The sequence below is a fragment of the Poromitra crassiceps genome (genome assembly GCF_964638095.1).
Source record: "Poromitra crassiceps genome assembly, chromosome: 8".
Lineage (NCBI taxonomy): Eukaryota > Metazoa > Chordata > Actinopteri > Beryciformes > Melamphaidae > Poromitra > Poromitra crassiceps.
In genome coordinates this window covers 33,359,141-33,376,175 of record NC_139629.1, presented here as the reverse complement: position 1 = coordinate 33,376,175, position 17,035 = coordinate 33,359,141, and the positions used below count along the sequence as shown (strand labels likewise).

General features: G+C 45.7%; 1 protein-coding gene across 3 annotated transcripts in view; it reads left to right on the top strand.

Moving 5' to 3' along the window:
* ccdc187 (coiled-coil domain containing 187) overlaps positions 1–17,035 on the top strand; it is a 30,004-nt gene that overhangs the window by 7,194 nt on the left and 5,775 nt on the right. The window contains exons 3-10 of one of the 3 annotated variants that reach the window (XM_083641789.1): positions 3,943–4,005; positions 5,319–5,457; positions 6,242–6,332; positions 11,622–11,700; positions 13,034–14,491; positions 15,813–15,934; positions 16,474–16,545; positions 16,643–16,780. In XM_083641789.1, coding sequence (XP_083497915.1) covers positions 3,943–4,005; positions 5,319–5,457; positions 6,242–6,332; positions 11,622–11,700; positions 13,034–14,491; positions 15,813–15,934; positions 16,474–16,545; positions 16,643–16,780 — 2,162 coding nt within the window. Of the gene's footprint in view, positions 1–3,942; positions 4,006–5,318; positions 5,488–6,241; positions 6,333–11,621; positions 11,701–13,033; positions 14,492–15,812; positions 15,935–16,473; positions 16,546–16,642; positions 16,781–17,035 lie in introns of all 3 variants that reach the window. The other 2 variants (XM_083641788.1, XM_083641787.1) reach the window with 2 other exon arrangements.

The window sequence follows — 17,035 nt, the reverse complement described above, 5'->3', positions numbered from 1 at the left end:
GCCTTATTTACGTTTTGACCAACTTTCTCCTCTATGAGGTACAGACGGGCAGGCGGAAGCAAAATGCAGGAGCCAACGAGTGTTTTAAGAGACTAGGTATGAGTCCTGGTTGCTGCACTAGCGCCTCCTCTGGTTCGTCGATGCACCTGTTTGGGGGGAGGGGAACTGGGGGAGGGGGGATGACATGCTCCTCCCACGCGTTACGTTGCCGTCAGGTGAAAAGAAGCGGCTGGCAACTGTACGTGTATTGGAGGTCCGGAGGAAGCATGTGCTAGTCTTTGGCTCTCCCCAGATCGGCAAAGGGGGTGGAGCAACGACTGGGACAGCAGGGGGAATCGGCCAAGTACAAATGGGGAGAAAATGGGAGAAAAATACAGGTTTTTTTTTTAATAAAAAAAATGTAATAAAAAAAGTCTTCCAGGAGAACAAAGGGGGAAACATGAGGTGAATATAAGATACTAGTGTCAAGCACAGAGAGGCCATTTACACCTGGCATTAACATGTCTTTTTCTGCCATCAGATTGCAATCAGATCCATTTACACCTGGCGTTCGTTAACATGCGTTTTCTCTCATCAGATTGCAATCTGATGACAAAACACATGTTGATGCCAGGTGTAAATGGCCTCAGAGAAGCATCCTTCTGCGACGACTGTGTGCTTGAGGGTGTGTGATCAGTTCCTCTGCTGTGCTGTAGACTGTGTTATCTGCTGTATGGATGATGCGTTGGAAAGTAGATCCTCAGAGATCTTTATCTGTTTTTTTCCATGCTTGCATTTGGAATCCCATAGGAAGGAATCCTTTCATTGGATCTGAGCATCAGAGTTGAATGTGTGATGATCACCCTCCCACTCTGCTTGCTGGTGATCGTGTGTTCGGGCTGATTAAATATTGATAGTATTCTGTTACATCACCACACGGGACGGCACGGTGGCTCAGTGGTTAGCAAGAAGGTCCGGGGTTCGAACCCCCGGTCCGTCCCAGGTCCTTTCTGTCATCGTGGAAGTTGGAAACCCTCATTAGTGTTTTGCTTGCACCTGTGTTTACCCTGCCTTTTCGACACAAAATGGCTCCCGTGAAAAGGGTCTATTGTCTGAAGGCTTTTAAGCTCAGGGAGTACACCAGGTGCACTCAATCAGCCTAACGAGCCCAGCACCAGGCTCCTGCAAAGCCAGGCCAGGAGAGTGGGAGGAGGATCGTCACAACATTCCCTTCCTGTTGCTCACAAATTGGCTACGTGTTGCATTCACACAATATTCAAGATAATGTCTCATATTCTGCACCTTGTCCTGTTTGGGGATATGCTGTTTATATGCAGCTTTAATAACCTGTCAAAAATCCAGCCCATACAAAGAAACAGAATTTGTTCTTGTGTTCTCCTGCAAACATTGAGCTTGTGCAGATTGCAAACAACAACAACAACAACAACAACAGTAAACAGGATACGATCTTCAGTATCCCAGGTAATATTGGAATCTATATACATAATATTTTTATTTTACGCATTTATTTTACAGTAGCTGATGTTTACAATGAATATCCCGCAAACCCACTACATAGCAGTTATACAAGCTTATACAGGTGTTTTAAACAGGATATGGGATTTGCATGTGCCGGCTCATAAACATAATAGGCTCATAAACATAATACTCATCATAATAATAATATCAGTGTGCATGTAAAACGTAGACGTGGGGGCGGGGCCAGTCGGTGTGCTCTGACGGGCTCAGCCAGGGATTATTATCCAGGACAGGTGTTTTTAATTGGCTCTGCTCCTGGCTCCGCCTAGGAGGCTTTCCCCTCTGTCTGCAGCCAGGCTAACTAACTGCCCTAATCTCTTAAGTGCTGTGCTGTCCACAGGAAAAGTCTGCTAAGTTCTGTGATGCTAACATGCCAGTTAGCAAAGTATATAAAGGCTTTGTTTGTGTGGTCAGATGAAGTACAGAGAGGCTTACGGTGTTACGGTGTCTGTCTTTCAAACATGGAATGTTTATTTTCTCCGGTGTAACTTGAGAGTTTTGTTTGACAGACTTAAACACACGCAGCATGCAGAGCTCTCCAGACAAATGTAATCTGTACTAAACACTCTGCATGTTTATCGATGAGCATAACAGTCTGCAGCACTGTGCTGCTGAAGCTGTTCAGACTGAGTGCAGATCAAAGAGTGATGCAGCTCTGCATTGCGGTGGTCACTCACTAGTAAACTGTGTTCCTTCTCGGCTTTGCCTTTGTTTGACTTCTCACATCTGGGATCGCTTGCTTTTGTCTAATTGTCACATTTTTCTTTAAGCCCCCCTGCCCCCCCCGTCGCTGTCCCAGGTGTCAGCTTTCTGCTGAAGGACAAGGTGGGGAAGAGGGTTAATAATGGCATGACATCGATATGTTTTATTAGCACGTCTACCAGCAGGTGGCTGGACTGTGGGATCAGAGGATAGTGGAGATGCAGGAACAGAGTGGGTGGATGTGGAGATGAAGGCACAGAGTGGGTGGATGTGGAGATGAAGGCACAGAGTGGGTGGATGGGGAGAATCAGAGGGGAGCTGCTGTGCTGTTCAGAGAGCTGCTGTTCAAAGCCTTGTGTGGGCTTCACACACACACAGCCTCAGAGGTTTCACATACATGTGTACCAGAGCCGTGTATATAGAAGAGTCGCCACATCTCCATTCACTCCAATGGACCAGTTTTTCACTCTCAAGAGTTCCAGGATTAAGTAAGGTTCTGGATTAAGCAGCACTGTCGAGTTGCAGCAAAATGGACAGTTTGTGTTGTACTTTGAATTTTTTTTTTTTTTTTTTTTAGAATCAAATTGTACATTATCAGCTTTATTTTAGCATGCAAAAGTAGCACGAGACCCCTTCCTGGCTGTTCATTGGCTAATGAGTCACGCATTTTGGTCCTCCGCTGACGCCACTCTCTCTAAATTGCTCTGATGTGAACCATCTATTCTGCACTGGCTTCCCAGTGAAAGTGGCTGCAAGTGGAGATTCCTAAACTTTGCATGTTGATTTGCTAGTCGTCATAGTGAGCGCATATTTGTAAAAGGGAAAGAAAAGCTCTAAGGTTGTTCCTACAACATCAAATTGAGATCGTCAGCTTGAATGAGTATCATTGGTCAATAATATTAAAATGGTTATTCAGTTTTCCAGGTGAGAGACTAAAAAAAAATCAGTTTGCAGTCATTGCAGTGTAACCAGGCTGGCAGCAGGGAGGGCACAGTTGAAAGCTAGTGTGAGGGCAAAGAGGGACACACACACGTGTGTACACACACACACACACCCACACACAGACACACAGACAGACAGACAGACAGACACACACACACACACACACACACACACACACACGGAGCAACAACAGAGCATGTCTGTCTGGCCCGCGGACTGCAGCAGCTGTCACATTGACTCTTGTTGTTTGACCTGTTGGCCGGTCCATCCATGACTCTGGTCAGCGCAGTAAAAGACGTGACTAATTGCGTGTTGTTGTGGAAAACGTTGCACCCTGTTAGGATGAGTTGATTGATGTTTATGATTGATTTTATTTAACAGTTGAATTTGCGTCAGCGTGGTGGTTGGCTGCTCTCTTGGTAGCGTTTTTTTGAGCGATAGCTACTCATCTTCCTCTCAGTCTGTGATATAAACAGCCATTGTGGGACAGTATGCCATGCTTATTGTTCCCCTCTAGAGAGAGTGCTGTGCCAAAACCTCCTCTGCTCCTCCATGCCAGCTATTGTCTTCTCAAACCGTCCCTCTCATCTCTTGTCTGGTCTGGTTGGCACTAGAGAGCAGCTGTTCACTGTTGCTCTTTTGAATTTTGTTTTGTGAATACATTCCCACATATCCCAAATGCAAGAGATTTAAAACCACTCAAATCCTTTTTGCTCCAGCATTCATATAGTGTTTGTAGTAATTACGTTGATGAGACTTTGCTGTCCTCTGCTGTTTCAGTGTGCCAGGGTTTTGCTGTGCTGGAGGATGGAGCGCTGGCACACAACCTGCAGGAACAGGAGAGTAAGTACAGCATCGTCATGCCTACCTTGTTGTGAGATGATTTTGCATACAGTAATATTAATATATATATAACCTACATGATGTTGTCTGTCTCATCTGTGTTCAGACACTCCACTGTAATGTTTGTCTCAATGAGTTGAGTTGAGTAGGACCACATCTTTCTTCATCTAGATTAGTGCGAAGGATTATTTTGTTCTTGATTGGTGTCTTCTTGATCACATTTATTAGTTCATGGACATTACTTTGGCAATTGTACATTTCTAATTTGATCAACATTAATTTTCCCAACTGAAATAAGATTCTGCATTATGGCAAACCACCATCTACTAGAGCTGCCACGATTAATCGATTAGTCGATCGTCAGAAAATTAATTGACAACTATTTTGATAATCGTTTGAGTAGAATTTTAAGAGAAAAGGTCTAAATTCTCTGATTCCAGCTTCTTAAATGTGCATATTTTCTGGTTTCTTTACTCCTGTATGACAGTAAACTGATATTATATTTAAGACATTTGAGGGCATCATCTTGGGCTTTGGGAAACACTGATCATCATTTGCTACCATTTTCTGACATTTTATAGACCAAACAACTAATCGATGAATCGAGAAAATAATCAACAGACTAATCGATTATGAAAATAATCGTTAGTGGTTAGTTATGTGTTCAGTTTGTAGGCCTGTGTAACAGTTGCAGCGCTCCTAATGGCCAAATAGTGTATTTCTAAGACCGAATGGGCAAGGCAGCCAGCAAGGCAGCCAGCTCAGACATCTTTTTCAGTCCCTGCTGTGGCTTGTCCAGTCAGCACAGAGACATATCATTGGGTTTGCGTTTACAGTCTCCTCGTGCTCTGGTGGCTCTGGCTCACCACAGACATGTTCAAAATAACACCAAGCATCAATCACGACCATCCAGAGTGGACAAATTTAGATGATGGCGACTAATTGTTGCGGCGCAAAACCTAACTGGCACATGCTGCTCCTTCCTTTTTCCTCCCCGAAGGCCTACTACGTACTCTGCTTTACCCTCTGCTTTACTACACACTCTGCTTTACCCTCTGCTTTACTACATACTCTGCTTTACTCTCTCTACTTTACTATGAACTCTGCCTTATCCCCTGCTTTACTACGTACTCTGCTTTACGCCCTGCTTTACTACACACTCTGCTTTACCCTCTGCTTTACTACATACTCTGCCTTACCCTCTCTACTTTACTATGAACTCTGCCTTATCCCCTGCTTTACTACGTACTCTGCTTTACGCCCTGCTTTACTACGTACTCTGCTTTACCCTCTGCTTTCCCGCCCCCTCACAGTCGAGCATTACTACACCACCAACATCCAGAAGAACCAGCTAGTGCAGAATGACATCCGCATGGCCAAGAGGCTGCAGGACGAGGAGGAGGAGCAGAGGAGCCAGCAGAGAGCCTTCATCAGACAGGCCTCCAGACAGCTGTACGGAGCTCCTGAACCCTCCAAGACACTGTAACACATCTCACTCTGCACCACTGCCTGTCCTCCCACAGGACGCACACACACACACAGACACATGCACACACACACACACACACACACACACACACACACACACACACACACACACACACACACACACACACACACACACAGCTGATACACACACACACACACACACACACACAGCTGATACACACAGAATGTTATGAAGTCACAGTGTATAGAGAGGCAAAGTGGTACGTCACTCCTGCTTCAGCACTGTACCAGAGATTTTCATCCGCCATTTATTTTCCCATAGACATTTCGTAAAATGCTTATAAAATAGTTTTACTTCGTCGAACCAAACGATTCAGCTAACGCTATAATCGGGAGAGACCATAGAACATTTCACTCCGACCAAATTTTTAAAAAACAACATTGCAAAAATATTTTCTTTGAACCCGCATCTTTTTACGTTTTGGTCCCAGTGAAATGTTCTATGGTCTTTCCCGATTATAGCGTTAGCTGAATCGTTTGGTTCGACGAAGTACAACTATTTTATAAACGTTTTACGAAATGTCTATGGGAAAATAAATGGCGGATGAAGATCTCTGGTACAGTGCTGCTGAAGCAGGAAGTAGGCGGTCGCTTTGCCTCTCTGTTATGAGGATTGCTGTTGTGAGCACATGTTGTATAACCTGTGTCAGCAAGCAGTTCTCTGTGACAGCAGTGTTTTCAGTCCTGTAACAGACGTGCTCTCCTCCTCTGTCTGTTCCTCCCCAAGAGAGGAGCACGACTCAGAGTACGCCCGTCTCATCCAGGAGGAGATCCAGAGGTGTGCAGAGGAGGCACACAGGAGGGAGCAGGAGGATGAGGTGAGCTGGGAGCCGTTCATATTCTTCTAAAATGCATGTCCTATTTAGAGTTTTTTTTTGTCCTTTTTAAATGCAAACCTTACGAGTAGGTCAAACCTAGCTTGAAATTAAATGACGGTCCACATAATAGGAAGACATGGATGTGACAGTAAAGTTCATAAGGCAACATGTTTTGAGGGATTATTTCCTACACTAAAACAGAAAAACGGAAAAACGTTTTTAGAAAAAAAAAATTTTTTACTGTTTTTTTTTTTTTTTTACATTTTTTTTTTTTTTCTAAATTCATGGCGGGCCACTTAAAAACTGGCAGCGGGCCGCAGTTGGCCCGCGGGCCGTAGTTTGGCCACCCCTGCTCTAGAGGACACTACTCAAACGGCACCGAGGACACACTTGTACAGTATATCATGTCATTCTGGGCGCGTTACGAGCAGGTCGGGGAGGATCAGTACATCATCTCATTATGGGCCTGTTAGCAGCAGGAGGATCATATGCTTCTCCTTTCTCTCTCTGAGGACTAAATGAGTCTGTAATGAATGGCGAGTGCTGCAAAGTGCTGCTCTGGGCCTCTGATTTATCCACTCTGCCTGAACGCCATCAGAGACCTGTGTGAGCAGAGTCAGCTGTTAAACACACACACACAACCTGTCAGCTGCTGGACATCTGCATGAGGGCTCCAGCAGGTTCTCTGCTAATTGACTCGGGGCAGGCACCATCAAACCCTCATACAAAGTGTGCTCATGTGTGCACACGGTAGAGATGCAAGGATGAACTATGTATGAACCATCCGCCCGCCATTAAATCCGCCCAAATTATTTCCTACTATTTATAGATCTGTGCCCACCGTGCACCCGACATTTCACAACTCTATAAAGGAGCGAGTCTCGCTTTTGGGAGACCTAACGTACTTACGGTTTCTGCTGCAGTCCAGGACTCCAAATAAACTTCCATGCTGTACAATATGTCCAGTCAGCACTTGCCCTCATGTAGCTTACTAGGCTAACGAATGCTATAGCTTTAAGTTTAGCTTACTGGATTCAGTGGATTGGCCTCATCGTATGGGAAAATACGAACGCGTCTTCTCTTTCCAACGTGTCTTCAGCGTAGTCCCCTGTGAGGTTCTAGTGACATCATTGACCATATATGGAGCAAGAGAGGACAAATATACCTTCACGTAGCGCATGGGTCTTGTTTACCACTGTTTTGGTGTCCTTCGGGGGTCCTGCTATCACACAATAGATGGCTAACAATCTGCCTGACGAAAAATGAAGCTTAAAATACATTCATAGACTAGAGAACATAACATTAATTTTCCTCATTAATGATAGATAATTTCACTCTGCCCGTAACCCGTCTGCTCAGAATGTTTATTTTGATGATATCCGCGGTCAGTGCGGTTATAACTGCGGCCGCGCATCACCAGCACACACGCACATTCAGTTTGGCTGGAGGTGCCCACTCGTCATGCGTACTACATCCTCTACTGTGTAGCTGGAGGAAGAGTACTACATCCTCTACTGTGTAGCTGGAGGAAGAGGCAGGAGAAGTACAAGTTTATCCTAAAAGCGGCATTCTCTCATTAAGGGAGTGACTCCACCCATGTGTTATTGACTGTCTTCCCATTACAATGTTCAGCATTGTTAAAATACTCCTAAAGAGGCCTTTCTAAACCATATGGAGTTAGTTTGTTCTTGTAGTTAAACAGCACTGTCCTAAACCCATTGGGATGTGAATTAAAGGGGAATTGTTTGGATTTATGGCACAGCAGCAGCCTCCCTCCTCCTCCGACAGTTTGTAGAAAAAGAACAAGAAAAAAAGTTCATCTTGCAAAGTTGCAACCCCAGATACAAGGAGGGCAACCCAGATGGTTCCCATCAATCACCTCTCCCATGCTGTTTGACTGTTTCACTGTGTGCACGCACAGAAGCCAGACCCCACAATGTACACACTCCCTCTCTTTATTTGTGTGTGTGTGTGTGTGTGTGTGTGTGTGTGTGTGTGTGTGTGTGTGTGTGTGTGTGTGTGTGTGTGTGTGTGTGAGTGAGTGAGTGAGTGAGTGAGTGAGAGACAGAGAGAGAGAGAGAGAGAACCATTCGCTTTACAATAAACATATGGCAAGGGTACCGAGAGAAGTTAGGAATTGAGCTATATATGGAGAGGAGCATTGTGGGAAAATGGCCAACTCTGCCACTCCACTTCCCGGTCGGAGCGACGGAGCTGCCTGCGTCACATGGGCACTCCGGGTCACATGGGCACTCCGGCATAATATTTTCCTTTCGCCTTTAGCCGTTTCCTTTGTAGACGACGCTGCCTCGGAAAAGCTTATAAAGGCTCCTTGTTTGGAGGATGTGAGGTCACACAGACATCATTCTTATTAAGGGGGTTTGAACAGATCTGCAGAAAGCAGACATAGTCAGGTCTGAACAGTCCAAATGAAATGCTAAAGCCTAGGGTTACCTCTCATGCTAGTTCACTGGGTACATATAGTAGTAGCTAGGGATGTCACGATACTAGAAGTTCTACTTCGATACCGATACCCAGGAACATATCGGTACTCGATACCACAGAGGGGGGGATGACACATCAAGAGGCATAAAAAATAAACGAAGACAGATGCACGCTTCTCCATAATCTAGGCCAAATAAAACTCATTAAAAACTTTGCACTGACACAGCAGATTAGCCCTGCTCTAGTCATCAGCCTATCAGAACACTTTGAGCTTGTTGAAGCCACACATACCCACCAATGACAGGGAGGGAGTCAGTAGTATGTTAGATTTTTCAATCAGAGAAAGCACTGCTGGTATCCATACTGTTGCAAATGAGTACTGTATCTGTTTGAAATGTTTAGTATTGATACTTATCGATACTATTGATACCTGTTGCAAATGAGTATTGTATCCGTTTCACATTTTTTGTATTGATACTTATCGATCCTATCGATACCTGTTGCAAATGAGTATTGTATCCGTTTAAAAAGTTTAGTATCGATTTTTATTGATACTATCGGTTTGTGGTTGGCCCAAAAGATAAACCGCGTGAACGCCCACCTTTCAGGCTGACTGGCTCTGATGTTGTGTTGATTAAATCTTTGCCTCCCTGTAGATTGTGTCTTTAATTAAGGAACAGTAGGCTGCGTCAGGCTGTGCAGGTCTTAAATGCCAGATCCCCGTGGCACTCCCACGTGGCACTCCCACAGCTAACCTGCCATGCCAAGCTGCTAATTGTCTGCTGATGCTGGCAGAGCTGCTGGCAGAGGTACTCACTGACCGCAAAGCAGAAGGAGCTGCGTCAGCTTTTATGGCTTAAGCGCCGAACGCACTGAAAGCGTCGAGGCAGTTTGACACGCATCATAATGCTTTTAGTGCGTGTTCGGCCATTTAACACAACAGGTGGACTTCAGAAGGCAGAGTGTCCGACGCTTCCAGGTCATAGCTACAAGAACCGGAGGTAGATCTAGTCGTTGTGGTGACATTTGATCTTCTAGCCATAGACCCCCAACTTCATTATGAAACATTTTCATATTTCATAGAATCTGCTGATTTGGATGGCATATTAATAGCACTGGCTTTCCTAGGAGAGTGTGGCAGAGGAACATGGAGGACTGTCCTTCAGAGAACACAGTGAAGTGCAGCAGCAGCTCTCATGCAGACAAGCATTCCCCAGTGACAAGGCGTTACTATGAGTGAAACAGCCCTGCTTGTCCTGCTCCTGTTAGAAGTTCAGCAGAGCCCAGGGTGAAGCAGATAAAAGGTTGGCTTTTCTCTTATAGGCCTCCATAGCTTCCAAGTTTCCATTCAGTCAGCCCCATGGCCTGCCTGAAATAGCCAGCCTGGCCACCTGGAGCCAGCTTTATGCTGAATAGCTGCTCTGAAGATGCCAGATCACCCCACCATGGCACTCTGTCACCCCACCATGGCACTCTGTCACCCAGCATGGCTCCTCTTTAGACGTGTTTGATGCAGCCCACACACTGAATGGACGGAGATTCTCTTCTCGCTTTGAACCCACTCGCCTCCAAACTGGCTCTCCGAGTTTGGTCTGCAGTTTTCTTCTTATTCAACCCGCACTGCTCATATATAGACCAAATCGACAATTCAAAGGGAATTCAGACTCAAGAGTTCAGTTTAAAGCAAGAGTAAGGAATATTAAGCGACATAATTATATTAAACTAACAGTCTCAATCAGTAAAGGCTTTCTTCAATTAGGCTTTCATACATCATCAGACTGAACTAAAAACTAAAACACAGGAGAGAAACCCTTCTGCTCAGCACATAAAATCTCAGCCATTCATAAACATATGAAGTGTCTGGGCATAATGTATAGTAAATGCAAACATGAAAGTAATGCTGTGTGTATTGTTTTACATAGTTTTTTGGAAAGGGAGTTCTCCATTACAAGTTGCAATATAAAAAAAATTACAGACATAATATCATAAACATGTTGATAACATTATTTCCTTTGTCTCATGTGATTACTTGGAAGACCCAATGAACGCATTCTCACTGCATGCATTCGTTTTACACAGGCTATGTTACGCTGCCCTCTTGTGGTTAAAAACAGCACAGCATGTTGTATCCTCTGATGAGAGAATGACTTGGATGATATTATTTCCGTACTGGTGGAGGCTGGAAAGCAAACAGAGCCACACAGTCACATCATGGCCACACACCAGTGGTAGAACCTCATCGCTCACACTAGTGGGGGAGAGAGAGAGAGAGTCGGTTGGATGTGGGAGACATTTTGCAATGATTTAATCATTGTTCAGCCATCGCAGCCTGTATTCAGTTTGTGGTGTGTCGTTGAGTGTTTTTGCTTGACAGAAAATCAGGGTATCTGATTGATTTGAATCTTGCATTGGTTGTGATAATTAACCCAATTAGTTCCACGGATGATTGATAAAATGAGGAGAAATGAGTCTTCTGAGAGAAGTATGACCTTATTACTAACAAATGATATGGGTTGGGGATTGAGGGGATACAAAAGATGTGGATCATCATTGTAATTGGAAAGAGTCGGCCTACAGAGGGGGCTAGCTTACTTTTAAATGAAGTCGGTCATATTGAATTGCACTCGGGGCTGTCACTCATTTATTGGTAGCTAGCTAATCAACCCAAGCATCAAAGATGCAGCGCAAGTATAAATAGCTAATGCAGCCACAGATTATTTGCTTATGTGACGTGACGTGCCAGCTCCTAAATTAAAATTGGGTTCCTCATTAGCTACACCTAAAACAGATAGAAACACATAGAATAGATTAATAATAATAATCAATAGAACTGTTTCTCTGCAGGAAATGGCTAAAAGAATCCAGGAAGAGGAGGAGCAGAGGGTCCGGAGGAGGAGCAGAGGGCAGGATAGCCTCAGTGACGGTACAGTCAAAGTCATTCTCTTGTATGTTTTATTGGTTGTTTGCTTATATGCCTGCACAAGTCTTCAAATACAGCCATGTATATATGACGCATCTCTCGTGGATGATGTCTAAATGTTGTGATTGGAACCATCAGCAGCTCACCATTCTGTGTCAACTCTAGACTAGAGACTGTTGTGTGTGAGAATCCCAGGAGAGCAGCAGTTTGAGAAATACTCAAAGCAGCCCGTCTTTCACCAACAACCTGCCACCGCCAAAGAGAACCTTTCCCTCCTTCATTCTGATGTTTGATGTGAACATGGCCTGAAGCTGCTGGCCTGTATCTGCATGATCCTATGCATTGCACTGCTGCCACATGATTGGCTGATTGGATAATTTCATAACTAAGCAGGTGTTCCTAATAAATTAACAATGTGTTTTGTTCTGAATACCTATCATATACTTCTTTTATTTTGTCTTGCACATATATAGAATATCTGTATTCCAGACTAATGATTCAATTGCATGCATCAGTTGTCTGAAAAAATGGTTATATGACACAGCTATTTTTAAAGGATGCAACTATTTAATAAAAAAAAGTATGATATAATTATACAATTGTTTCCCCTCAAAAGGATCTCTTCTGGCCTATATAATAGTGTGGCAATGTGTTTATGTTAAGAGACGCTGCACCCTGTGTGTGTTTTAGTGATGGGACATTGTTTTGATGTGTTCTGTGTTTATGTGGTCGAGCGAGGTTGTGTTTATGTGGGGAGAGAGAGCGCTGGTAAACCATTCAAACGCAGGGATTAAACGTTATTTTCTGATAGTTTCACAGCGGTTATCCTATTAAAAACACAAATAAACACACACACATACCTTCAAACCATCGAGGGATGGTTCAAACAGCTCAAACATTGATCTGGGAAGGAGCTCTATTTCCTGGTTTTAGTCCGTGCTGACTCCGCTCTGCTGAGGGGTTCCTCTGAGAACATCTTAGCGATGCTATTGGCTGGCTGTTACGATGTGAGCGATGTTATTGGCTGGGCGTTATACAGCTCCCACGTGGACCTCTATCCACCCAAAAACTTCCTGGAAAACCGAAACATTGTCAAAAACAGGCAGAGGGCAGTGTCCCTCCATGTAAACACACCCCCACACAATTCCAATGGGCCATAAATGATGATTAATAGGGGAAACTTTTGTATGCGTGTATATTTTGTTTTTTGATGAAATAGTTGCATAGTATACCTTTAATGTTATGTGTTACCACTTAATGTATTGCACTTGCCTAATGGCCACTAACAGCCCCCACCCTCCCTGCTTTTGTGTTTGCATGTTTGGCTTAACTAAAGGCAGCACCAGTGGTCCTGCTCACCAGCACACACTCGGCAGCCTTCAGCAAGGAGAGGGGCAGCAGCACCACCCGTCTGCTGCCACCAGGTGGCAATGTTCTACCTCTCACACCCGTTCAGACTTCAATGGGCCTCAGACTGAGCCCCCCAGGGGAATAGCAGCAGCAGCTCGGAAGAACTCAACGCCACGGTCAAATGAAGGACACGCCGTTTCTATGAGGCAAATCAGGAACGGCTTGACAGAACTTTCTGTGAGTGAGGACTCTGAGGACTCTGACACGGTTTTCTCTGAGCAGCTCTCGGCCTGGTGGTCCCAGAGACCAGATAAAAGAGTCAACACGGCTCCTTGTCAACGCCGGGCGTCTTTGTATCATCAGCCACGAGAGAGAAACTACAAAAGTCTCTCGCACGCTCGCAACAGCTTCACTCAGGAAGGCAGAGGCCGGGTGGAGGACAGAGGGGAGTGGCACGAGGAGGACCATCATAAATATGGTGGTGACCTGGAGGAGAGGAGGCCGAGGAATGGGGAACGTGAAAGGAGCCACAGAGGGGAGGGTGAGGGTTGGCGTAGGAACAGAGGGCATGATGGGGACTCGAGGTCAGGAGAGGTAAGAGAAAGACGATGCAGTCGCAGTGAATCTGTCAGACTACCGAGCAGAGACAGACGCAGTGAAAGAGACTCGGCACGGACCTGGAGCTATAACGACAGCAATGACAAACGTGTCCGCTTTCAGGATGATACCTCGAGCTGTACCAGTTCCCAGGGTGAAGGCAGCCGAGTGTGGGAGATGCTGGGTCAGGTCCTCAGAGCGAGGGGTGTGTTTGTGAGGCACGGCGCCCAGCAGGAGGCGTCACCGCAGCAGCAAACCAGGCCTCAAAGCAGAGACAGCCAGGTGCTGGACGGGAGTGAGGCCTCATACGGCGACTCCCACCAACCACACCCGAAGCAGGTCTTCCAGAGAGCCGCCGGCACCAGGCGCAGCTACCACGGAGATGTCAGGGAGAGGAGGACATCAACGTCCTACCGAGAGAACAGTGAGAGAGATTCTAGAGGAGACCGACAACAGAGGCACCATCATCACGACACCTCGGATAATGTGGAGTACGATGGGGCGCAGGTCTATGAGGAGTGTGGTCGAGATTCAGGTCTGGCCGACAGAGAAATGGCGGGCAGCGTGTGGAGAAGGTGGAGAGGGGACAGATACGCTCAGGATGACGAGAGGGAGGAGGACGCAAGTTACGCCAGCGGTGATTGCAGAGTCAGGAGGACAAGGAGCGAGCGCAGGTGTTGGCAGAAGGAGACGGAGGAAGCGTTGAGCTCAGAGGAGGAGGAGGAGGAGGAGAGGAGATTAGAGGAGAGGAGAGTAGAACGACCCCGCCGAAGACACCCGCAGCGTAGCCAAAGTCTCAGCAGCACTCGGGCTTCCACCGGGAGTAGGTCACGGCACGCGCCAGCAGGTAACGCCCGGAACTGCAGCCAAACTCCTAAACTTGCAGAGGGGGGGGAGCTTCCAAAGCTCCGCCCCCCTACCTCTGTGTGTGCATCTGCTCCTCCTCCTCTCACATTCCCTCCCTCAATCGTCGTCAAATCTGGAGAAATGTGGGCTTTTGTGGTGACGTAGAAAAAAGGGCTCTCTCACTCGAGTGGGATATCTTCCCGTTTTTCTGTCCGTAAATCCCGATAGTCCTGAAATGATTTTCAGCGAGCGTGCTTTTTTTCATCCTCATCTCTCAGTCTTTGTTCCCCGTAGAGAATAGAAACTCTTCAGTCTCTTTTTCAGCATCTCTCTACATGCCTCTACCTGCCGTCTTCTCTGCATCCTGTCATCTCTTGCCGTGATTCAGGTGTTTGGTCTTTGTTTGCCTGCCCTGAGCCTCTGGTTCAGCACGGCTGCTGATTCATATGTGTGATTCATCCTGTTTTTCATTGTCACCAGGGTTCCCACGGGTCCCTGAAATCCTTGAAAGGGAAAGAAAAATTTGAGGGGGAAAAATCAAGGCCTTTGAAAGTTTTTGAAAATAGACAGACATGGATCTTTGAAAGTGCTTGAATTTTGTGCAAGAATCGAAATTGATATTTTTTAATAACGAGTAAATAGGCTACATTCCGCTGTCTGCACGTAGTCTGATATATAACACAGCATAGTTTTTGCTATGCTTGTCTAAGTTTGTTCAGTTTTGTTCATTGATTGTGTTTTGTTAGATCTAGCTAGACACATTCTCTGTAAAGTCCCCTGAGACCTGCTTGTTGTGAACTAGGCTATAGATACAGTCTGTCTGTCTGTGGGAACGCCCACAGCCGTGGGGGAAAATAGAAGTAAGGTTGGGTGAGCGTTCCCCCCCCCACGCAGACCGACTGTTCGCAGCGCGCTCTGTGTCTAGTCTATCTAAATAAACTAACTTGAACTCGAGAAGTGTTCACAACTTCACACATTCAAGCCTCTCCCTTTAATTGTTGTCTGTGAGCGTCCGTAACGTCTGCTCGTTCTCATTCTAAAAAAGTGATGGAAGTCATTCACCTCGATCAGGGTCTCAAACTGTGCTATGTTGGGTCCTTGAATTTGAGGGAACTGGGCCTGGGAAGAAGTCCTTAAAGACATTGAATTTGATATTGAAGAATGCGTGGGAACCCTTAATCTTATGTTCCTGTTTTTCTTCCACTATCCTTTTGCGTTTGGTCCTCCCCGTCACCTTCAGTCCCGTGGGATGGTCCTCCCCGTCCCTTCAGTCCCGTGGGATGGTCCAGATTGATGCTGACGCTGTCCCACCTTTCCCACAGGAGCTGCAGTGCAGCTGGAGGCAGAGGGGGCGGCGCTGCACCTGGGCGAGCTGCAGCAGGTCCTACAGGACGAGGAGCTGGCACGCAGGCTGCAGGAGGAAGAGGACGGGCAGGTGAGGAGGGTGAGAGACCTAAGAGTTCACATGACATACTATTGCAGTGATACTCAACTTGTGGCCCGCAGGCCATTTTTTTTGCAATGGAATTGCATTTTTTTTTTTTTTTTTTTTTTACAGTGCACCTGAACGCAACATGCAAGATACCCGCTGAATAAGTGTCCAAATGTTCATGTCATGTCAGTCTGGAATATGGAATATCTTTCAATAATCTATGATTTAGGTGCTAAATTGTCAAATACTGCCGTCTGCTCGCTACCCAGGCACTTATATATATATATGTACTTAACCTAACTAACTATCCGGTATGCACAACATTGTCAGACTAAACTTCAGCTGACACGCCAAAAACCTACAATCCACTACAGAAAAATGTATATTGTTTGTTTATTAACTGGCCCCTGGCCTTCTATCATTTCACCAAAGTGGCCCCCGGGCAAAGCAAGTCGAGTATCCCTGTACTACTGGGTTACTATAGCAGCTCAATAGGGCTTGGATCATTGCAGTTTGGACTGTAAAATACTCCCATGATCTTTTCTTTACAGAGCCCTCAGCCCTCTCCACGCAACTCTTACCCACAGGGAGACTTCAGAGTGGCCCAAGTGGCTCAGGACGAGGTAGAATAATCATCTTTGCCACTGGCTTGTGCACTTGTATAGTTTGACGTCTGTCTTGTGGAGTTTTACAGTATCTTATCACGTTTTATTGCGACAGGAAATTGCACGATTTATGCAGAAGCAGGAAGTCAAGTCCAAGCGTAGGTCCCGTGAGCTGGAAGGACCGGCATCATGGCGCGAACACAGAGAGATGATCAACCAGCATGACAGAAGATCTGCCAGAGAGAGACAGCAGGTAACCGTCACCACGGTCTCAGTGACTTGTCTTGGCATTCTTGCCTCACCACCATCCATAGCAGGAAATCAACAAACAAAAAATCTTGGATGTTAAAAAAAATCCCAGGTCTTCATCTCTCAAGGACACATTGTTTTTTTTAATACATGTGTTCACCAGATCTTTTGGTATGTTTCCCCACCCCCCGCTTAAAAAAACTGCATAGTGGTGGCAGTTCTTGGGAGTTCTATTGTCGCACAACTGGGACTTCTCTTA